General features: G+C 40.5%; 1 protein-coding gene across 2 annotated transcripts in view; it reads right to left on the bottom strand.

The window, feature by feature from the left end:
- Positions 1-25,949, bottom strand: part of LOC138638712 (opsin-5-like) — a 295,027-nt gene that overhangs the window by 53,613 nt on the left and 215,465 nt on the right. Inside the window, exons 1-2 of one of the 2 annotated variants that reach the window (XM_069728226.1) lie at positions 24,192-24,455; positions 1,619-1,912 (exon numbers count right to left, since the gene is read on the bottom strand). In XM_069728226.1, coding sequence (XP_069584327.1) covers positions 1,619-1,912; positions 24,192-24,267 — 370 coding nt within the window. In that variant the 5' untranslated portion in view covers positions 24,268-24,455. Of the gene's footprint in view, positions 1-1,618; positions 1,913-24,191; positions 24,456-25,949 lie in introns of those variants that run through there. The other variant, XM_069728227.1, reaches the window with a different exon arrangement.

Genomic DNA, 25,949 nt, shown 5'->3' with positions numbered 1-25,949 from the left:
TAATTGAAGCCCCACACATAAGCATTTAAGAAAACAAATGGCCCCAAGTGTGGACAATGTGTGGAGATCTGAACTTTGAAACCTCCTCTGATCTTGAGATCACAGTTTTTCCATTCCTCAGGGGCGTTCCTGGCCACCCTGCGCAGTATTGCTCTATCGAGGAAAATGGGGCAAATTGCAGTTTTCTGCAAATTCGAGATGGTCGGGAACATCACTGTGGTGGAAAAACTGCAACTCACAGATCTGTGGAGGACCCAGAGCAATCAAGAAGTGATGGCAGATTCTAAGATGAGAATATCCCTTATATAGGTGCAGCTAATCCATAGATAAACATCGACATAGTTTATCAGAATTCCAAGGTTTTGATTTCGATTTTTTTATGCAGATTATGATATGAAAAAAAAAGTAAAAAATATATATTTACCACAAAAATTAACACATTCCTTATAAATACAGGTTTCTCTGGAATTGAGAATTTAACCCCCTTTGCACTGTGGCTAATTTCCGTTTTTACGTCTTAGTTTTTTCCTCCCCTTCTTCCCAGAACCATAACTTTTTTATTTTTCTCTTCACATAGACATGCGATGGCTTCTTTTTTACAGGACGAGTTGTACTTTTGAATTACACCATTAATTTTCCATCATAATATATTTAAAAGAGGAAAAAAATTCCAAGTGTTGTGAAAAAACGCAATTCTGACATTGTTTTGGGGTATTTTTTTTTCCATCTTACAATTTGTGATAAAAATGACCTTGAAATATGATTCTGCTCATCAGTACAATTACGGCGATACCAAACATGTCCAGTATTTTTTAATTTTCTGGGGGGTTTGTGTCGCCATAATCCGAGACTGGTAACGTTTTATTTTTTCAGTCGGCTGAGTACCGGCTTATGTTTTACAGGATGAAACATACCATTTTAGGATAGATATGACATTTTGATCTCTTGCTACATCATTTTTCGAGGTATTGCAACAACCAAAAAAAAGTTACTTTTGGCGTTCTTGAAATTTTTTCATTTATGGTGTTTTTACCGAATAGGTTAATTATTTTTTTATTTCGACAGATCGGACTTTTGTGAACGTGGTGATGCCAAATATCTGTATTTCTTTATCTTTACTTTTCATGGGGGAAAATTAGATGGATTTTAACTTTTATATATATTTTTTTATTTACTCCTATTTTTCAAAGGTTTTTTTTTAACGTTTCACTGAGTTTGTTAGTCCCCTTAGGGGACTTGATGCTTCTACTGTCTGATTGATTCTGTTATGTACAGCGAAACCACAGTACTACTGCAGTTAGTAAAAATCACGGTGACCTTTGAAGCTCGGCCACAGGGTGGGTTCCAAGGAAGCTCCGTAATGACAAACACGGAGGTCTAGAACCAACCCAACGCTGTGATAGCAACCCATCAGTGATCTTCGCGCCACCTGCAGTTGTTAGAGGCAGATCCTGGATGTAACTCACAGCCATTAACTGCCAGGTGTGGCGCGGGCTCACACGATGACCCTGCTCCATACAACCGCTACCAACTTGCACCCTACATGCACGGTGGATGTCTCTAAGGGGAGAAGTACTTTTTTTCCATATATACATTCAATAAAATCTGAGTTACTCACGGTTGTTCGTAGTCGTGCTGAACACCAGATACCGGATCACCGCCATTGCTGTTAAAGTCATCATACTTGCTACTCCAAAAAAGAATCCCATGAGGGCATAATACAGGCAGGTGGGATGCCCCCCGATCCATGAGTGATTCCAGGCAGAGGCAATGGCCAGAGGGTACATGCTCACTGCCATGCCCAGGTCTGTGGCGGCCAAGTTTATAGACAGGAGATCGTGCAACTTCAGGTGGGAAGAGCATTTCACAGCTGTAGCGAGCACGGAGACATTGCCCACCACACTGAGTATAGCTGGAAATGACAGAAAATATATGTAAGTTGTGCGTAAGTTGCTGTTTGCAGTGTCGTTCCTCTGTTAGTCCTTGTAGGAACGTTTGGGACCCCCTTAGCTCCCTCACATGTCTGATTTAGTAAATACTTGCATTCCCAAAATTATAACATGATATCTGCATTACAAAAACTATACTGAAGTGTTCCTTTTGTTATTCCTCCTGGAAATGCATTAATTAATACATTGACAACTGGGCGTTGTCATTCTCCATGTCTATAGGATCCAATCAGCACTGAAATCGTAAGTGCACCCCTTACTGACCAATAGAATGGAGGCAACCAGTAGCCAATGTATTTCTTTATACAATAACCAAGGAACATCAAAAAGCAGATTTTTATAAAAAAAAATATATGTATATGCCTCATAATTAGTGTTGAGCGATACCGTCCGATACTTGAAAGTATCGGTATCGGCCGATACCCGAAAAATATCGGATATCGCCGATACCGATATCCGATACCAATACAAGTCAATGGGACATCAAGTATCGGAAGGTATGCTGATGGTTCCCAGGGTCTGAAGGAGAGGAAACTCTCCTTCAGACCCTGGGATCCATAGGGATGTGTAAAATAAAGAATTAAAATAAAAAATATTGATATATTTACCTCTCCGGCGGCCCCTGAACTCAGCGCGGGTAACCGGCAGGCTTCTTTGTTCAAAATCAGCGCTTTTAGCACCTGAGAATCACGTCCCGGCTTCTGATTGGTCGCGGGCCGCCCATGTGACCGCCACGCGACCAATCACAAGCCGCGACGTCACCGCTAGCTATTAACGCGCTCATTTTTAAAAATGAGCGCGTTAATGACTTTCAAAGACGTAGCGGCTTGTGATTGGTCGCGGCCACGCGACCAATCACAAGCCGCGACGTCACCGCAAGCTATTAACGCGCTCATTTTTAAAAATGAGCGCGTTAATGACTTTCAAAGACGTAGCGGCTTCTGATTGGTCGCAGCCACGCGACCAATCACAAGCGCGACGTCACCGCAAGCTATTAACGCGCTCATTTTTAAAAATGAGCGCGTTAATGACTTTCAAAGACGTAGCGGCTTGTGATTGGTCGCAGCCACGTCGCGACCAATCACAAGCCGCTACGTCTTTGAAAGTCATTAACGCGCTCATTTTTAAAAATGAGCGCGTTAATAGCTTGCGGTGACGTCGCGGCTTGTGATTGGTCGCGGCCCCGCGACCAATCACAAGCCGCTACGTCTTTGAAAGCCATTAACGCGCTCATTTTTAAAAATGAGCGCGTTAATAGCTTGCGGTGACGTCGCGGCTTGTGATTGGTCGCGGCCCCGCGACCAATGACAAGCCGCTACGTCTTTGAAAGCCATTAACGCGCTCATTTTTAAAAATGAGCGCGTTAATAGCTTGCGGTGACGTCGCGGCTTGTGATTGGTCGCGTGGCCGCGACCAATCACAAGCCGCTACGTCTTTGAAAGTCATTAACGCGCTCATTTTTCAAAAATGAGCGCGCTAATAGCTTGCGGTGACGTCGCGGCTTGTGATTGGTCGCGTGGCGGTCACATGGGCGGCCCGCGAAGAATCAGAAGCCGGGACGTGATTCTCAGGTCCTAAAAGCGCTGATTTTGAACAAGGAAGCCTGCCGGTTACCCGCGCTGAGTCCAGGGGCCGCCGGAGAGGTAAATATATCAATATTTTTTATTTTAATTCTTTATTTTACACATCTCTATGTATCCGATACCCGATACCACAAAAGTATCGGATCTCGGTATCGGAATTCCGATACCGCAAGTATCGGCCGATACCCGATACTTGCGGTATCGGAATGCTCAACACTACTCATAATAGTTAGAATTTTGGAGATACAAGTTTTGATTATAGCAGACATGTCAACGGAGCTAAGAGGGTTCCCGTTCCTTTCTAGAAGGAGTAACACAGGAACTGCACAATATAGAGACCTGAAAAAATATCTTTCAGAATAGTTTACTTTTATACGTTAAATAAAAGACCAATATATAATGAAACAAACATAACAGAATAACTGACAGGTGACTTTTATAGAGGACTTTTCATTTATTTATTAAAATTTTATATGAGTACCTCCTCTAATTACTAGGTGGCGCTATAGCGTTCAAGTCCTCTTTTTCTCTAAATAGGCAATTTGCATATTAAGTTTCCCAGAGGAGCATTGCATGGCGAATAAGCCTCCTTACCTTGACAAGCCAGAGCTGGTATGTCACTCTCCACAAGGAGAAACCTTACCCCATAGACCTTAGTCCAGAGCCTCTCACCTAGCCAAATCAGTTCTCGTGCTTCGCACTGCCGAGGGCCAACAGCCCGAAACACCGTGTCTGCGAATTGAGATACTGATTTGGCTTTAATCCTAAGTCATATTGCACGACTCGTTAAAGAGTTGATTGTGACTTGCAGGATCGCTACTTCCAACAGGTGGCGCTATAGAGTTCAAGCCCTCTTTTTCTCTGAAGAAGCAATTTGCATACAGCTGGTTCACTGATTCTAGACCAGTTTTTATTTTTCTTCTGTGCCCCTTTGTTTCAAAGTTATGCCCACCGGAAATAAAGGTGCAAATGTTCTATTCAGTCACCGGGGTGTATAGCATAGCACTTCTCTTCAGGCATTGCTTTTTCTCATATGTGACACCAGCCAATCAAAACACGTCTATGTCATAGAGGAAAAAAGGAAAACTCCCACAGAGAAGATCACAGCAGCATCCTGGCTCAGTATGTTCTAAAAAAAAAAAAAAAAACATTTTTGTGTCTCTGTATATTGGGAGACTCAATTTTTAGGGATGACGAAGCACTAAAATGCTCGAGCAACAAGTATAATGGGAGTCCATGGGAAAGCCAAGCTTTTTTCCAGCAGACACTACAAGGAGGTCTTGGGGGCAGAGAAAATGTTGAAATGGATGGGAAAAGTGTTGAATGGAAGGAGAACAGCATGGGGAAGACCTCTGGAAGCATCTCTGACTCTCAGATCGCTACTGAGAACACGTTCTCTTCCACTTTAAGGACTGACAATAAAACATTCAAAATTGAAGATAAATTGGAGTTTACAGGAAAAAAAAATGTTAAGAAACATTCTTTCCTGTATAGTGACTTGTATATTATGCAAAATTAAAAAAAAGATTTTAAAAAATAATTTAAGTAAACCAGAATTGAATTTAAAAAAATTGTGAAAAGTCAGTGTAATTTATGAAGGAAGCAAGAAGTGGCAAAAATTAGGGACTCAGATACACCCTGTATTAGACATAAATGAGGGCCCAAACACATTATGTTTAAATTGATAAGTAGTGGTACTCCTAGACTCTCATAAAGGCTATGGACTAAGTGCAAAGCCTGCTGAAAATTACAAGCAGGGTCATCCATAGACCCTTGAAGGCAACATCTTGCTGGCCTCAGTAAAATATATTGAAAGTACAGTTGATGTATTCCTATACTCATAAAGGCTTTGCACAAAGTACAAATCCAGGAAAAAATAATAAGGATGGTAATACAGTAATCCATAGACCCTTGAAGGCAACAACTGATTTAAAACACTTTAGGTGCTGCTGTCATCTGGCTCTTTAGTATGCACTCCTTTGCTATGAGTAACAGCCCATAATCATGTGTCGTGCTGCATGCTGCATTCGAATAAGCTATGTTGATAGCAGAGATGAGCAAAGTTGATCAGGTCAGGGCTTATTCATTTACTGCAAACTATAGCACTTACCAAATAAGCTGCAGCTTCCTGGATCTTTTGCTGATCAGCTGTTCGGCTCCACAGCTGCATGTGTGGTGGCTGTGTGACAGTCATGACACATGCATGGAGAGCCTGTTTGACTGGCAGGCAATCCCCGCATGCTTATTGGTTGTGTAACAAGCGCCAATCATGCCGGGCAGGGATTGAAGCTTCAAATCTGAGCACCAGCCAAAGCTCATCAAGTGCTGAGCACATCCTAGCATCCAGATACCCAAGTGATATCCGAGTATCACCAAACCATTAGCTCATCCCTAATAATTTTATTTTAATGTAGTGGTACCTGTGTCAGGGCATTTTTTTTTGCAGGGAGAGAAGTAGATTTAACTAGGTCCATTGTCAGGCCTTCATCTTCCAAAGAAACAAGTAGACACCAAACTATTCTTCTGGCTAACATCAAAACCGAACTCATCATCTTTCATCCATCTCACCTAACTCTACTACCTGAAGTATCTACCACTACAAATGACATCACACTTTCTCCTGTACCGGAAGTCCGCTGCCTCAGAGTAACCCTCGACTCTGCCTTGTCCTTCACACCGCACATCCAAGCTTTTGCAGGCTCGAACTCAAAAATATTTCCAGATTCTGTCCTTTCCTCAACCCTGAATCTAATAAAATGTTAGTCCATGCCCTCACTCTCTCCCACGTCGTCTACTGCAATATCCTCCTCTGTGGCCTACCTTCTAACACTCACACCTCTCCAGTCTGTCCTTTACTCTGCTGCCCGACTAATCCACCTCTCTCCTTACTACTTCTCTGCTCCTCCCCTCTGCAAATCCCTTCTTTGATTCCCAATTCCCCAATATTTCCAGTTCAAACTACTAACACTGACCTACAAAGCCACCATAAATCTCTGAACCAATATCTTCCAACATGTAATCTCCAGTCCTTCCAAGACCTGCTTCTCTCCTTCACATTTACACATTCCTCATCCAATCGCCTTCAAAACTTTGCCCTAGTATTCCCAATCTTCTGGAATTCTGTGCCCCAACATGTCCACATTTCGAATTTTCAGACTTAATCGAAAACTCAATCTCTTCAAGAAAGCCTACAGCCAGCAATGACCCCGCTGCCACATCACCGCCCCCAGAGTTGTCACAACCCCCAACCTACTGTGTAAACCTGCAAGGGCAGAACCCTCTCCCCTTTATATCATTGTTAGATTTTTCATTGCAATCTATAATTGTATTTTGTATGTAAACCCTTCTCATGTTCATCAATGAGGCTGTAAAAAACCCTAACTCCTTAGATGCTACAACAGCTATTGACCGATCTGTGATTTCAGCAGTTCTGACAGCAGCTCGGCAGTGCGCGTTACCGACACTCTTTGTGGGTTACAGTATAAATTATATATTTATCATATAGTGCAAAGCAACCCCAGCTCATGACAGACGTATATATGGATCGTAGCTTATTAAAGGGTTATTCCCATCTACATAGATGAATACAATCGGATAGTGCAATTTTACAAATTTTCCGCCATTTTTCAGAAATGTAAACTTTTCTTCTGTTTACAACTCGTGGCTTTGGAGACCGACCGCGGCTGCTAGAAGGCAGAACATGTGCAGAGCTTACAAGCTCTCTTCTATTGAGCTTGTAAGCACTGTTCTGGAGCCGGTCAGGATCGTTGGAGTTCACGGTTACCTCCGAATCCTGGCCAGCTTCAGCCTAGTGCTTCCAAGCTACACACCAGCGGTGGTTGGTCTAGGAAACAAACTGTAAAAAATAGAGTTAATATTTCAAGAATAGCTACAAATTTTACTAAGCAATAAATTACAGAAGTGATTTTTCTTACAAGGATCATCTGCAAATATCCATCTTTGAAGATGGGAGTAATCCTTTGAAGGATTAAGCTTGGAATTTTTCAATTTACTACACATAATAACTCCACTAAAGAGGTTCCTTCTAAATAGATTACAGACCCCGACCGCATCCCCTTCACTATGTCTCCAGTATAGGAGAAGAGGTTTACTACAAAGGTATTGATGATCATTTAAAACAATTTACTGAGTCTTTTGTCCACGATTGTATATAAAAAATAAAAATAAATTGTGCACTAGAAAGAAAAATAGCAACTGTATGAAGCATTGAAATCATTGACGTATTCAACATTATCAGAAGACTTCCATTATTAACAATTCTTGGGTGGAGGTTCTGCGCACGAACCATCAGCCGACCAGCAGGACGTTTCCATAGAAAAAAGAAATAATAAAAGAAACGAGAAGCCCGTCAAACGGAGGCTGAATATCCTTACAAGTGAGGCCCCACGTGGAGATATTTTACGGGACGGACGCTAAATTATTCTTTATGTTCGTTCCAGTTGTTGAATTTATTTGACAAGACACAACGGTAACAAGGTGATAACAATTGAAATTTTACATTAAAATTGCAAAGCTGACATCTGTTTTGAGCAAAATTGAATTACTGAAAATTATTAATGTTGTTTACATCTGATTTTTAGTCTGGGGGTTATTTAATATTTGGGCCAACCCTCTTCTTTGTCTGTACACTGGGAAAAAGAAACGGGCTGGCTTGGCTATTAAAATGAGCTGTCGGCCAGCCCCTTTCACACTAGAAATGGTGTCTGATGTTAGACACAAACCGGAACTGGAGCGTGTAGCTAAAATCATGGCACTTTTACATGGTTTATCCAGGATTTTTTTTTTTTTTTTTACAATGGGCTTAAAAAATAACAGGTACATACAGTAGTTGCTAATTACCTGCCTTTTCTATCCGGCACCAGAACGGTCATAGACTCTCCTACAGCTGGCGATTCAGCTGCTCAACAGAGCAGCTCTTCCTCTTCGGCTCTGTGGATGGGGCATGACTGGTGATGTCATGCTGATTGACAGCTGGCTTCCTCCAGTTAGGCAGCGGGAAGACGGCTGTTAATCAGTATGACATCGACAGTCACACCCCGTCAACAGAGCAGAGTGGAGAAGAAGTCGCTGCAGTGTCAGTGTGAGGCCAGCGGACCTCACCAACAGGAAAGATTGACGCCAGGCACAACAGGCAGGTAGTTAGCATGTACCAGCCTGTTAATATCTAGGCCCATAGTAAAAAAAAAAATAGTCTGATAAACCCTTTAAGACCTGAACTATATCAGCATCATTAATTATTTTAAGCACATTATTATTAGTAGTATTTTCTTTTTAGCTGTCCTACTCCTGTAAGTTTTAATGGTTGTTATATATGTGAAAAAAAAATTATGAACTGTTGTCACTCAGCTCATATAGTAGATTGCCAGGTGCTATCATTATTATTATCATTATTATTATTAGTAGTAGTAGTAGTAGTAGTAGTAGTAGTAGTATTACAGGTAGGGTTATAATGGAAAATAGCACAGAATGTAAAGCTAGGGGTAGAAGCTCAGTGCCACATCTTTCACAATAGAGGATGAAGAAAGCTCCTTCTCACTCTTCCCCTCTCCTTGCACAGGGACACCTGCACAGGCCACAGAGCATGCTCGCAACATTCTCTCATAGATGTTATTTTAATATTTCTCATGTGTCTTTTGTGCTGAAAATTTCTGCACCTTCCTTTCACACCTCAAGCATCAAGTCTTATAAATAAAATACTAGCAGAAAAAAAGGTCATACTTTCGATGTGTTGTTCAATAGGGGTCTGGACGTAAAAGGGATGTGTGGTTTTAGAAACCCATTTGCAAGTATTAATTAATTCCATTCTTAATTACAGGAGCTGGTAACAGCCAGGGCCACCCTCTCTTTTAATGTGAATTATGAGTGTAACTTTAAGGCATGTTCCATAAATGTATCTGTGGTCTGATGCTCCACCAGTAATTATGGAGTTAAAAAGGGACACCCTAGTAAAAAAGTATTCATGGGTTATGGCAAAGGTAGGGAAAAGAGAGTAGAGCAAGGCTTCATGGTGATCCACCCCTTAGGCTCGGCACAGTGTCTAAGATTTTCTCTTAGCCTCAAAATGTTGTCCGTGATCGGAGATATTATGATGCCCTCCAGAATAATTCCTTAGGCGTCCCACTCATGCACAATGCAAGGAACCTACTGGCTTGAAGGTGAAACTGGAAATCATCCAAGATCCCGGGAGACTCCAAAACACAATACAGCAAAAGTGTGAGTAAAAATTCCTTATTTATTGGTTCAAATAGGACAATAACAAATCAAGGACTACAGGGACATATTCAGCAAAATTTGAAACCTACGTGTTTTGAACAATTTAGTTCTTAATCATGGCAGGAGAAAAATAATGTTTAAGACCTATTTTATCCGAAACGCGTCGGTTTACATTTTTGCTGAATATTTCACCATGATTTGTTATTGTCCAATTTTAACCGATATATAATACGACATTATATCTCAGACTTGTGCTGGACAGCGATTTGGAATCTTCCAGGATCCTAGATATGTACTCCCTTTTCTTAGATGTAGCCTAATCTGGTGCCCTAAAATACAACTCATTTCACAGTAAAGCAAATACATAGCTACATAGATAAAAAAAAAAAAAAATGTATGGGCTTTCATATGCAGTAACTAAAAAAAAACCTTGATTCTTAAGGTCCAAGCAGTCCTGGTGGTTAAGGGTCTTCTCTCCGTGAGCTCAGTTCTAGTAATCAGTTGATTTTTCTGTTAATCACACTTTATGATTTGTGATATTGCCATCAGTGTTTTTCGTTAGTCTGAGATACCCCAGTACTGCTGGTGGTTCACATGGCAGTTTACACTGTTTTGTTACATTCCTTATACATTTCTTCTTATGGTAGCTATTACTTTGGAATTCGAATATAGAAGCATCGTAAAAAATCTCGGTTATAAATCCGTAATATGGTTACAATTATTGTGTGTTATTAAAGCGATTGTCTGGTTTAGAAGTAAAAAATGCATTTTAAACACCGTATTTGGAAATTGTGAGTTTAAACAGGGGGTGGGCGCTGTCCTGAATCCTCTTCTATCTGCTGGAATGGCTATAAAAAAGCCCCTCTCACTTTGGAGGACTTATCTTCTCTGTGGATTGCATAAAGAGCCTATTCATTTTAAGTGAAACCGCGTAATACTTTTACTTCTCCTTAGGTGGCGCTGTAGAAAAATTGAACATTTGGATTTTCAAACTGACTTGAGTCCAAGCAATAGGACCCTGATATAGAAGGGTTAATGGTTTGCCTTTAAGTGCCTTTTGCCTTTAATTGCTAGAATTACTAGAATCTGTTGATGCAGTAATCTTAGTGTCTCCGCTTCAAGGAGACTACACTTCTTATCATGTATGTTCTCAATATTCAGTCACAACATGTTATTTGGTACGTGAGAGAATAAAGGTCAGTATGACCCTGGGTGATGGTGGGGGCTACATGAATTGCATTAAGAGTTACATTTATTGTAAATGGTATAAAATATTGCTTCTTGCTCTATTACTTTCGATAAAAGTGACCTACTCACAGAAATATGTGTGAGGTGTCCTTTGTCTCCAAGCGCGCTTGTAAAATGACGGGCGTAATTCCACAATTTGGTCTCACTGGTGATCTGTCAGCTGACATTTGGGTCAGAACGAAAACAGCTACGACAGTTTTGGCGCCCGACCGGGGCCGTGTAACCAGCACTATTCGGAATCCGTATGTGGGAGCTTTCTGGGAAATTGGACATGCAAAACACTAGCTGCAGCAAGGTGAGAAATTTATTCTTACAAATCTGTTTTGCACCTGCAATCTCTCTTCTGGATCTCTCCATACCTCTGTGTAAAAGGCTGCGAACATGGTTCAAAAAAATCCACATCACCAGTGAGTTTTGTGTTTTGTCTATTTATGTCCGTATGAGATTTGAATAATATCTGTATTATTTTTCAATATCCTAATTGGTTGTGTATTTGTTTAGTGTGTGTGTGTAATACAGAGCTGGGATAGACTCTGTGCAGTGTTGTTATTTTGGTCATTTTGGATTGGCAGTACATTATATGAAGCTGTATTTGGTATAAGGCCGTGGTTTTTGTTGTTTGGCCTTAAAGTGCTTTCAGAGTGTCAGCGGACACTGCTGCAGTTTTTGTTATATAGAGTTGTGTTAATTCCAAAGTGCAAAATAGGCAGGCTGTGTGAACCTTGTATGTATGTATGTCTATGAGAAACTCTGAATGAGATGACAGGTGAGTAAATGAGTATAAGGAATAAACATAAATCCCTGATTGATGAGGGGTTCCGTTAGGTGTGGTCCTCTGTATGTGACAGAAGACATTATTCAACTCAGTTTGAGCTGAATTACGTGGAGTGATTGAGATAAGGGATTTTCTTCTTGTAAAAATCAACTGAAAAGTGAAAGGAAAAGAAACAACAATCCCTGAATGAGCATGTATGTATGAGAGTACATAAGTATCATTACTTATCTAACTGTTGTTAATTGTCCAGGATGAATGAGTTGTGGATATTTTTAATGTACATTTAATTTACATCTGAGATTCAGTGAAACCCGTGTTATATATGGTTTGATACTGGATAGGTTTCTATATATATGTTCTGGCCGGACACGGTCGGAATCAGCTTATTCAAGTTGTGCAGTGATCTGCCTGTATAGAGAAACTGTTTTTAATTCCAAGAGGATGAATGTTTTGTAGAGATTAAGTCTGAAAACTGCTGCATTCTGTTTCTGTGTGTGTAAGACACCAAGCTCTTATCTGTGTTTATAACTGATGGGAGGGGGAGTTGAACCCCTGCGCGAATTGTTTGTGATTTCTCCTCTCTATCCTCTCTGTGCTGTGGGCCAGAGAAAGTGGGGCATGCAGCTGCACTGAAGAATATGGAACTGTACATATTCTGTCCTTGGTTCAGTACGCGCTGAGAGATTTGTGTTTAAAGCAATAGTACTGTGAAGTAAGAAAGAAATATCGTAAGTTGAAGTTGGACATCGAAAAGTAAAAGAACTGTGCCTATTTTAGAGGAAACTTGTAAGTGATTGAAAGATTGGTAAAAGATTCACCTTCTTCAAGTTGAGTAATTGATATGTATATATAGCAAATTGAGGATCAACAAAGGGGGTAGCCAACTGCACGGCTGATGTAGTATGTGAGAGGCCTAACACAACAGGGCCTTCCTTCTACAGTCAGCTTACGGGTCAGAGGTGGTATAGCATTCCCTCTAAATCTTGACACTCACTCGAAAGGTGAGTTGTCTGAGCGAATAAGTTGAAGACATGGGCAACTTGTTCTGTGTGCAGTCAGGACCCCCAATGGGATCCAGAACCGCTGTACAGATTGAAAAAGGAAGCAGTGAAAGATGTGAGACCAATATTGAAAAAGGCAAAAATGCCAGTGTGTGGATGTTTGGATGTACAAAAAGGCACAGACAAGGGAAGAAAATAGCAAGTGAATAAATGGCATCTGAGAGAGTGCAGCAGGACGGAAGTAAGGTGTATTATGAATGTTTTGATGCTCAAAGGTCTGGCTATGACCGACACATTACTGCTTCGGTTATACCTTTGTATAACCAGAGATCCAGACAAGACAGATGGACTTGTAAACATTGTGGTCAGACAAACCCGGACTGGAGAAATACTTGTACGATCCGTGCTGCAACCCAACCTAAGTGAATTGCACTGAATCCTGTCTAGACTTGTAATTAACTTATTGAGTGGTTTCTCCTAACAAAAAAGGTATTGTCTAATACTTGTGTGTGTCACAATTTCATGTCCTAATTTGGTCCTAATTTCATGCAGTTCTCGAGAGGATGCGTCCCTCTCAGTAATACATCCTGGATGTAAGATCTACAGCTGTTGCATTTTTGTACTTCCAGGGTACCCACAACTGTTTGGGTTTTGTCACCCACGGGGCTGTTCTATCTGTCTGTATGTCTTGGAATTTTTAATTTTATATGTATTTTTGTATTTAATAAAATTAATATATATAATTCTTATACCTTTTGTCCTAGCACAATTGTCTTTTTGTCGGTATTGCTATTGTATTTAGTGCATTATGGGACACATTACCCCTATCAGGATATATAAGCCTTTGATTCTGTAGGGAGAAGGCCCATGACTGGGAATCACCCCCAAGAAGGGAGACCACAATCCCCACTTGTTGTTCTTCACTCTCAAAGGAATGAGGGCAGAGCCTGCAATATTATTTACAGGATTCTCTGAAAATCATAAATTTATCTCTCCCTTCAGGGAACCTGTCGGGGAGAGATATTGGGTTCCGTTGAGTCTGGGCATGAGACGAGACTAAGATCACAAAAGCAAAAGTGGCTGCACCACATCTGGCCGTAACTCCATAACATCATCCATGAGGGTCTGAATCAGGCATGCAAAAGCTTCAGCTTGAGCCATAGGGACTCCGTTAAATGGTGCTGGTTGGTTATAATGTCACAAACGGACACTGGTATGTCCATCAGACGACACAACATATACGTACAACGGGACATTAAAGGAGGAGTAGGGCCCTAACGATAGAGAGAGAGATGAGACACCTCCTGACACCAACCTGTGCCAGTCCCTAAGCTCCCCTAAAACCCTATGCAGGTCCTTCCCCCACCACCATCACGTTTCTAGTTCCTGGCTGTCAACTCTACTAACCATGCCTAGTGCACTGGCTGGTAAGGATGCTAGCCTTGCCACTGCAGGTAATATCACTCAGGGAAAGAGAGAAGGGACTGACAGTAAGAAAACAACTTTGCTCAGAATCTGCTGCTAAGCTCCACAGCATCAGGTAAAAGTGGAGAGAACGTCTGCACCGTATTGAAGGGAGGATGGATGGGGTCCTGTATCGCGAGATTTTGCCAACATCCTCCTTCCCTCAATAAATACATTGAGGTTGTATCGTAACTTGGTCTTCCAGCCTGACAATGAACCGAAACACACAGCCAGAGTAACTAAGGAGTAGCTCTGTAAGAAGCATTTCAAGGTCCTGGAGTAGCCTAGCCAATCTCCAGATCTAAACCAAAAAGAATATCTTTGGAAGGAGCTGAAACTCAATGTTGCCCAGCGACAGCCCCGAACCTGAAACATCTGGAGAAGATCTGTATGGAGGAGTGGGTCAAAATCCCTGCTGCAGGGTGTGCAAACTTGGTAAATAACTACAGGAAACATCTGACCTCTGCAATTGCAAACAAAGGTTTCTGTACCAAATATTAAGTTCTGTTTTCTATTGTATCAAATACTTATGTCATGCAATAAAATGCAAATTAATTAAGTAAAAATCATGCAATGTGATTTTCTGGATTTTTTTAAAGATTCTGTCACAGTTGAAGTGTATCTACGATAAAAATTATAGACCTCTCCATTCTTTGTAGGTTGGAAAATTTGCAATATCGGCAGTGTATGAAATGCTTATTTTCCCCATCCCCACTGATACTGCCAGCTCTGATGACTAATGACTAAAGATGAGCAAACCCGTACTGAAATTCGGGGTTTGTACCGGACAGTTACTGTCCAATGCTAATCACCGAACACAGACTTCTCCTGGAAGTCTGTTTGGGGAGAGAAAGAGAATTTTCCAACTCAAAAGTTCAGGTCCCCATTGTTTTCAAGGGGGCTCAGGTTCTTGTTCAAGTTCGGGTACAGTTCCGGTACCTGAACCGAACTTTGGAGCTTTCCACTCATCCTTACTAATAACATGTCCCCAAGTCACAAACCACAATCTCGAAGCAAGCTGTGAAAATTTTACCTGAGGAGAACACACGGAAAATACACAAGAACACTCCCGCTATATTCATTTTTCCTAGAAATATCTTACTAAAAAAAGTTATACACCAAAATCAATAGTTCAAACATTTGCAGTTTACGCTTCTCATAATATTAGAATATCATCAAAAAGTTAATGTATTTAAGTTCTTCAATACAAAAAGTATATAGAGTAATCACAAACAGAGTGATCTATTTCAAGTGTTTATTTCTGTTAATGTTGATGATTATGGCTTACAGCCAATGAAAACCCGATTATCTCAGTAAATTACAATACTTTATAACACCAGCTTGAAAAATGATTGTAAAATCTGAAATGTTGGCCTACTGAAATGTATGTTCAGTAAATGTACTCAGTGCTTGGTCGGGGCTCCATTTGCATCAAACACTGCATCAATGCGGCTTGGCATGGAGAAGATCAGCCTGTGGCACTGCTGAGGGGTTATGGAAGCCCAGGTTGCTTTGATAGCAGCCTTCAGCTCTTCTGCATTGTTGGGTCTGGTGTCTCTCATTTTCCTCTTGACAATACTCCATAGATTCTCTATGGGGTTACGGTCAGGCGAGTTTGCTGCCAATCAAGCACAGTGATACTGTTATTTTTAAACCAGGTATTGGTAATTTTGGCAGCGTGGAAAAGTGCCACGTCCTGCTGGAGAATGACATTTGCATCTCCAAAAAGCTTGGCTGCAGAGGGAAGCATGAAGTGCTCTAAAATGTCCTGGTAGACGGCTGCGCTGACTTTGGTCTTGATAAAACACAGTGGACCTACACCAGCAGATGACATGGCTCCCCAAACCATCACTGATTGTAGAAACTTCACACTAGACCTCAAGCAGCTTGGATTGTGGCCTCCCAACTAGAGATGAGCGAATAGTATTGGGCTTGGGTCTGCCCGAGAATGCTTGGGTGATCTCCAAGTATTTTGTAGTGCTCGGACATTTCGTTTTCGGCGCCTCAGCTGCATGATTTACGGCTGCTAGCCAGGCTGAATACATGTGAGGAATGCCTGTTTGTTAGGGAATTCCCACATGTATTCAGACTGTCCAGCAGCTGTAAATCATGCAACTGAGGCTATGAAAACGAAATCTCCGAGCACATCCAAATACTCGGAGATCACCCGAGCATGCTCAGGGAAACCCGAGCACAATACTATTCGCTCTCACTACTCCCAACTCTTCCTCCAGAATCTGGGACCTTGATTTCCAAATGAAATGCATCTGAAAACAACACTTTGGACCACTGAGCAACAGTCCAGTTCTTTTTCTCCTTGGCCCAGGTAAGACGCTTCTGGCATTGTCTACTGGTCATGAGTGGCTTAACACAAGGAATGTGACACTTGTAGCCCATGTCCTGGATACGTCTGTGTGTGGTGGCTCTTGAAGCAATGACTCCAGCAGCAGTCCACTCCTTGTGAATCTCCCCCAAATTTTTGAATGGCTTTTTCTTAACAATCCTTTCAAGGCTGCGGTTATCCCGATTGCTTGTACACCTTTTTCTACCACACTTTTTCCTTCCACTCCACTTTCCGTTAATCTGCTTGGATACAGCACTCTGTGAACAGCCGGCTTCTTTAGCAATGACCTTTTGTGGCTTACCCTACTTGTGGAGTGTCAATGACTGCCTTCTGGACATCTGTCAAGTCAGCAGTCTTCCCCATGATTGTGGAGCTACTGAAACAGACTAAGGGACCTTTTTTAAAATGCTTAGGAAGCCTTTGCAGGTGTTTTTGTTAATTATTCTAATTTCCTGAGATAATGACTTTTGGGTTTTCATTGGCTGTAATCCATAATCATCAACATTAACAGAAATAAACACGTGAAATAGATCACTCTGTGTAATGACTATATAATATGAGTTTCACATTTTGTATTGAAGAACTGAAATAAATTAACCTTTTGATGATATTCTAATTTATATCATATATATATTATAATTTTATATTAATAAAATGGAAACATCAAAAAGCATGCGTATTGATCTTAGGTTTGATGCTCAAGTTTGTATTATAGATCCGGATAGATAATACAGCACCAAAAAGCATGGCATGTTGGATCCTGTATCTCTATCCTGTCTCTGATCCGTGATATACAGTAATATGTCATTTTAGTAGGATCCTTTAATATCAGCCTGCTGATGGTTTCCAGGCATCAATAGAAAACAAATGGAAAAATAAATCAAAGCTGCAAAAATGTTTTGCATTATCAGGTAATCATAGGAGTTGCCGGATTGTCAGATTTTCTAGAAAAAAATAAAGCAATGCATCTCCGAGTCTAGGGACTGTGATATTGTTTCCTTTGATCTTTGCTTTGCAGGCAGATTACGGGGTGAGAACTGTACCGCACCACCGAGATAAATGGAAAGTGGTCATTACCGGCTCTCAGCCTTGATTGCAGCTTTCACAGGAGGCTTCAGTGTCAACCTCCTGTGCCCTCATTACAGCTAGTTTTATCTAATTTCCTTGTCAAAAACTTCAAATTCTTCTCTGCTAATGTACGATACATGAGTACTCCTAGTGAGACGGTAACACCGAGAATGGGAAGGGGCCCTGCACCATGATAGAGTTCATTGCTTCCTGCACAAAGCCTGAGGAAAAGGATTTCTCAATGTCAAGTGATGGCGCACACCAAGGTACAGTATGTGCTAAAATTTGTGACTTTTCCCAACTCTTGCCACTTTTCAAAAGTGTCGAGAAACGTAGGAAGAGAGCGGGGTCACCTGTAGACTTTTCATCCGAAATTGGCTCAAATTGTGGTGCAATTATACGCCAAATTTATTTGGATGTGTGCAAGTAATCCAGTGCATGACTAGTTTACTGAACAGAAGTTCTGGTAAATCTCCCTGTTATGATCCGGTGATCTTGGAGCAGCATGAAAACTTTCACTGGAGTAGGTGGTAACTATACTGACCGCAAATCCTGATCTTAACACCGCAACTAGAAGTAGCCGTGGGGTGTACCTAACAAACCCTAGACACCTCGTCACAGCCGGAGGACTAAATACCCCTAAAGATGGAAATAGGAATTCTACCTTGCCTCAGAGCAGATTCCCAAAGGATAGGCAGCCCCCCACAAATATTGGCGGTGAGTAGGAGAGGAAAGACACACACAGGCAGAAAACAGGATTTAGCACAAGAGGCCACTCTAGCTAAAATAGGAAAGGATAGGAGTCCTGTGCGGTCAGTATTAAAACCCTTCCAAAAATATCCACAGCAGATTATACAAAAAATTCCTCCATCTAACTAATGACGTGGAACGTATATCTGCAACTCCAGAGACTCCAACACTCAGAGCAGGAATACAATCAAAAAACAAGCACACAGCTTGTGTGGCATAGAAAAAGAAACAGACGCTTATCTTTGCTGAATTGGCAGCTAAGCAGGAGAAGCCAAACAGAGATCCAACACTTCCCAAGAAACATTGACAACTGGTAAGGACTAATGAGTCCTGCAAACCTAAATACCCCAGTCAGAATTGCAATCAGCAGATACACCTGTCCAGGACTGCAGCCCAGGGACGACTGCATTACCACCTACAACCACCGGAGGGAGCCCAAAAGCAGAATTCACAACGACTCCCCTGATGAAGCGTGAGTGAATGCGAAACAACTGTTACCTCATCCCAGATAATGCTATTTTTCAACAGAAGTGAGAAAACTGGGAAGAGGGCCTGGTCACCAGCAGACTTTTCATCCTAAATATGGGAATATTGTAGTGGAAATATATGCCTTTTCACAGCTGGAGTACACTTCTGTTTTTGGTGCAAAAAATCACATATTTATTTGGTGCTGTGCAAGTAATCCAGTACATGACTAGAATATGCAACCGCAGTTCTAGTAAATCTCCCCTGATGAAACGTAAGTGAAGGCGAAACACCCTATACCCCACCCCTGTGATATGCACTTAATTTGGAAATAAATCAAAGGGTTTTTTTATGCAGCTTGCTGAGCACCGTAATTTCTTCACTCATATTATTAAATTTCCCCTGATGTTTAAATGATGAATTTGTAGCAACAGATGTCAGAGAAGTGGGAAAAATGAGATGTTAGATGTGGATATAAAAGAGATTAGACTTAGTCTTTTATTTTAAAGGCTTTTAAAGAAAACAGCGCCACTCTTGTTTATTGGCAGTGCCTGGGATTGGAGCGCGAGTATACACTTGAATGGAGATGAGCTGTAATGCCAGTCATATCCTGCGTACAAATGGGGCGCTGTTTTTGGAAAACAGAGTATATATTTAAATTTCATCTCGCTCGACTCCAGTTTAAAAGGGAATTATGATTTCAAAATATTGTACCATGAGATAAGACTGGTAGTGAAATCTGTAAGGATGTTTTTCTGGTTGCATACACTATACCACACAACTATACAACCCCTTAACTTCTGTGGAATCAGTTAACTATCTCAATTGTATGGGGACCACCCAACTGTACCCCAACAAATCATTAAGAATCTGCCAATTTGAATAAAAAAAAACAATCTTTTTTGTTCCAAGGGGAAAACAGTGGTTCCCAGAGGTGTCTGACAGCCACTTATTCCACTCTCACCATTGGAAACACATGAACACTCAGCCAAACTGAACGTCCATGAATGTGGGCTATTCCGATGAAGCTGACATGTCTTTATGAAGTTCCCCTTTAAAGGAAACATGTACATACATTATTACATATAGTAAGTAATGGTCTTGGTGCATACAGGAGCTTCTCTCAAAATTAAAATATCATCAAAAAGTTCATTTATTTCAATTCTTGAGTACAAAAAGTGAAACTCGTATATTATATAGAGTCATTACACACAGACTGATCTATTTCAAGTGATTCTTTCTGTTGATGTTGATGATTATGGCTTACAGCCAATGAAAACCCCAAAGTCATTTTCTCAGTAAATTAGAATACTTTATAACACCAGCTTGAAAAATGATTTTAACCTCCGAAATGTTGGCCTACTGAAATGTATGTTCAGTAACTGCACTCAATACTTGGTCGGGGCTCCTTTTCATCAATTACTGCATCAGTGCGGCATGGCATGGAGACGATCAGCCTGTGGCACTACTGAGGGGTTATGGAAGCCCAGGTTGCTTTGATAGCCGCCTTCAGCTCGTCTGCATTGTTGGGTCTGGTGTCTCTCATCTTCCTCTTGACAATACTCCATAAATTCTCTATGGGGTTAAGGTCAGGCAAGTTTGCTGCCATCAAGCACAGTGATACTGTTGTTTATACACCAGGTATTGGTACTTTTGGCAGTGTGGACAGGTGCCAAGTCCTGCTGGAGAATGACATTTCCATCTCCAAAAAGCTTGTCGGCAGAGGGAATCATGAAGTGCTCTAAAATGTCCTGGTAGACGGCTGCGCTGAATTTGGTCTTGATAAGACACAGTGGAGCTACACCAGCAGATGACATGGCTCCCCAAACCATCACTGATTGTGGAGACTTCGCACTAGACCTCCAGCAGCTTGGATTGTGGCCTCCACTCTTCCTCCAGACTCTGGGACCTTAATTTCCAAATGAGATGCAAAATTTACTTTTATCTGAAATCAACACCTTGGACCACTGACAACAGTCTAGTTCTTTTTCTCCTTGGCCCAGGTAAGACGCTTCTGGCGTTGTCTATTGGTCATGAGTGGCCGGACACAAGGAATGTGACACTTGTAGCCCATGTCCTGGATACGTCTGTGTGTGGTGGCTCTTGACGCAATGACTCCAGCAGCAGTCCTCTCCTTGTGAATTTTTGAATGGCCTTTTCTTAACAATCCTTTCAAGGCTGCGTTTATCCCGTTTGCTTGTGCACCTTTTTCTACCACACTTTTTCCTTCCACTCAACTTTCCATTAATATGCTTGTATACAGCACTCTGTGAACAGCCAGCTTCTTTAGCAATGACCCTTTGTGGCTTCCCCTCCTTGTGGAGTGTCACTGACGCCTTCTGGACATCTATCAGGTCAGCAGTCTTCCCCATGATTGTGGAGCTACTGAAACAGACTAAAGGACCTTTATAAATGCTTAGGAAGCCTTTGCAGGTGTTTTTTTTTACTTATGTTGTTAATGATTTTAATTAACTGAGATAATGATTTTGGGGTTTTCATTGGCTGTAAGCCATAACCATCAACATTAACAAACATACACATTTGAAATAGATCACTCTGTTTGCAATGACTCCATATATGAGATTCACTTTTTGTATTGAAGACCTCAAATAAATTAACTTTTTGATGATATTCTAATTTTGTGGGAAGCACCTGTAGGTGCTTTTACCTCAATAACAATGATACCATTTTTGCAGGGATCCGATATGCCAGTCATGAGAAATCAAGTGTAGAAGACAAGTGAAAAAATGTCAGGAAGTGCTCTGGGGGCGTGTCAGTGCATTCAGCTTCCAAATTCAGTGACACGCCCCCAGAGCACTTCCTGACATTTTTTCACTTGTCTTCACCACTAGATTTCTCATGACCGGTATTTCGGATCTCTGCACAAAAGGTATCATTGTTATTGGGAGAAAAATGTCTATAAAACAATACTCCTACTTCCATATGTAACAATGTGCTGACAGGCTCCTTTAAGTAAAGGATGTACTTTCTATTACTTATGGATACAGGACATATAGAACATACTACGACATTGGAAGCTTGTTGGCTAAAGAGCTTGCAATCTAACACTAATACATTCATTGTCATAAATTCATTAGTATGGGGGCTGTATACTTTTATATCAATACATACGGTTCAATATGAAGACCGTGGTTATTAGGAGGGGTATTTACTTATACTTTGGGTCCAACGTACAATAGGATTTAAAGGAGCTTCTCATCTTCCACATGATCTGCTATACATGTCTGATAGACACAGGCTTCCAGAGAAGAACATCATCCCCAGACAAGGAGAAATAAAAGCAACAAGTCACAAGAAGAAGAGTGAAGATGACACTTTACTGGTGAGGGAATTACAGAGAGAAAATTGTGTCTCTGCCTCTATTAGAGGAGGACGAGTCGCCGACCATTTCAGGACCATTAGGGGCTATTACTCAGGTCTTCATACTCTGACTGCCAGTCTGAATGAGAAGCTTCATGTCAGCTGATAGGATAAAGATCTGTATATCAAGATCATAAAGAGATTGAGATTAGCTAGAAACGAGAAATAAATAGGAGATGGAAGGAAGGAGACATTGATAATAAGGCGAAAGAAAGACCAAAAAATGGAGATTAGATAGAAATGAGAAACAAATAGATGATAGATAGATAGATAGATAGATAATAGATAGATAGATAGATAGATAGATAGATAGATAGATAGAATAAGATAGATAGATAGATAATAGATAGATGATAGATAGATAATAGATAGATAATAGATAGATAAATAGATAGATAGATAATAGGTAGATAGATAGATAATAGATAATAGATAGATAGATAGATAGATAATACATAGATAGATAGATAATAGATAGATAATAGATAGATAGATAATACATTGATAGATAGATAGATAATAGATAGATAGATAATAGATAGATAGATAGATAATAGATAGATAGATATATAGATAATAGATAGATAATAGATAGATAATAGATAGATGATAGATAATAGATAGATAATAGATAATACATTGATAGATAATAGATAGATAGATAATAGATATATAGATAGATAATAGATAGATAGATATATAGATAATAGATAGATAATAGATAGATAATAGATAGATAGATGATAGATAATAGATAGATAATAGATAGATAATAGATAGATAATAGATAGATAATAGATAGATAGATAATAGATAATAGATAGATAGATAATAGATAGATAGATAATAGATAGATAATAGATAGATAGATGATAGATAGATAATAGATAGATAGATGATTGATATATAATAGATAGATAATAGATAGATAGAAAGATGATAGATAATAGATAGATAGATGATAATAGATATTAGATAGATAGATAGATAGATAGATAAATAGATGATAGACAATAGATAGATGGTAGATAGATAATAGATAGATGATAGATAGATAATAGATAGAAAGATGATAGATAATAGATAGATAGATAATAGATAGATAGATGATAGATAATAGATATTAGATAGATAGATAGATGATAGATAATAGATAGATAGATAGATAATAGATAGATAATAGATAGATAGATAGATAGATAGATAATAGATAGAGATGATAGATAGATAGATAGATAGATAGATAGATAGATAATAGAGAGATTATAGATAGATAGATAGATAATAGATAGATAGATGATAGATAGATAAATAGATGATAGACAATAGATAGATGGTAGATAGATAATAGATAGATGATAGATAGATAATAGATAGAAAGATGATAGATAATAGATAGATAGATGATTGATATATAATAGATAGATAATAGATAGATAATAGATAGAAAGATGATAGATAATAGATAGATAGATAATAGATAGATAGATGATAGATAATAGATAGATAGATAGATAATAGATAGATAAGACAGTATATAGATAGATGATAAATAGATAGATGATTGATATATAATAGATAGATAATAGATAGATACAGTAGATGAAATTAATACATGATAGATAAATAGATCTTTTTATTCTAAATTGTAGTGTAATCAGAATGGAATTATTTTATATTATGATTTTATTTTTTTCATTATTGCTGAGAGGTATTACTATAATTACTATTTTATTACTATTATTACATGTGATGTTTATTCTCCTGACCACTATAATTATCTTCCATGTCGCTGTTCAAATCATTTTTACTATTATTACTGTTGTTATTACAATGGCAGAATTTATAACGAAGTTTAAAACTATAATGGAAAGTGCAGTAATATAACTGATACAATATAAATTCTGCCGCCCTGCGCCTGTAACTTACCCACAGTTAGTAGGAAGGTGCCAGCCCCATAATCCACCAGAGGATGTAAGGTAGAAGCGAACGTGTCCTCCATCATCCCGGCGGCAGAAGGAAACGTTACGCCGTTTGCCGTGTGGACGTCTCCATCCTGCTGGGTGATGTCTGTGAGAGCTGGAGATCTGACGGCAAGAGTGAATGTGCTCCAGGAGGGGGAAGACCAGAGAACGAGGGGCTGCTCCACACTGCAGGACCGTGACAGCGTCAGTGCTCTCACAGCACACCCAGTGTGACACTACAACATACCCAGTGTGACACTACAACACACCCAGTGTGACACTACAACACTCCCAGTGTGACACTACAACACACCCAGTGTGACACTACAACACTCCCAGTGTGACACTACAACACTCCCAGTGTGACACTACAATACACCCAGTGTGACACTACAACACACCCAGTGTGACACTACAACACACCCAGTGTGACACTACAACACACCCAGTGTGACACTACAACACTCCCAGTGTGACACTACAACACACCCAGTGTGACACTACAATACACCCAGTGTGACACTACAACACACCCAGTGTGACACTACAACACTCCCAGTGTGACACTACAACACACCCAGTGTGACACTACAACACACCCAGTGTGACACTACAACACTCCCAGTGTGACACTACAACACTCCCAGTGTGACACTACAATACACCCAGTGTGACACTACAACACACCCAGTGTGACACTACAACACACCCAGTGTGACACTACAACACACCCAGTGTGACACTACAACACTCCCAGTGTGACACTACAACACACCCAGTGTGACACTACAATACACCCAGTGTGACACTACAACACACCCAGTGTGACACTACAACACTCCCAGTGTGACACTACAACACACCCAGTGTGACACTACAACACACCCAGTGTGACACTACAACACTCCCAGTGTGACACTACAACACTCCCAGTGTGACACTACAATACACCCAGTGTGACACTACAACACACCCAGTGTGACACTACAATACACCCAGTGTGACACTACAACACACCCAGTGTGACACTACAACACTCCCAGTGTGACACTACAACACACCCAGTGTGACACTACAACACACCCAGTGTGACACTACAACACTCCCAGTGTGACACTACAACACTCCCAGTGTGACACTACAATACACCCAGTGTGACACTACAACACACCCAGTGTGACACTACAATACACCCAGTGTGACACTACAACACACCCAGTGTGACACTACAACACTCCCAGTGTGACACTACAACACACCCAGTGTGACACTACAACACACCCAGTGTGACACTACAACACTCCCAGTGTGACACTACAACACACCCAGTGTGACACTACAACACACCCAGTGTGACACTACAACACACCCAGTGTGACACTACAACACACCCCAGGGCCGGCTCCAGGTTTTCGAGGGCCCCGGGCGAAAGAGTCTCAGTGGGCCCCCCCCCTTTAACACATACCCCGATTTATGATGCACAGATACGGCAGAGAAATGTATAGTACAATGCCAGATTTCACTTCTTACATGAGTGACAGCTATTGTAGATTCTGCAGTGTATATATACAGGAGGAAAGGTGCTGTGCAGTGTATATATACAGGAGAGGTGCTGTGCAGTGTATATATACAGGAGGAAAGGTGCTGTGCAGTGTATATATACAGGAGAGGTGCTTTTCTGTTTTGAGTTTTTCTATGAAACAAAGACTTTTCTACATAAACA

Source organism: Ranitomeya imitator, chromosome 5 (genome assembly GCF_032444005.1).
Source record: "Ranitomeya imitator isolate aRanImi1 chromosome 5, aRanImi1.pri, whole genome shotgun sequence".
Classification (NCBI taxonomy): domain Eukaryota; kingdom Metazoa; phylum Chordata; class Amphibia; order Anura; family Dendrobatidae; genus Ranitomeya; species Ranitomeya imitator.
Note: the sequence above shows the minus strand (reverse complement) of the source record. Positions and strands in the feature narration are given on the sequence as shown.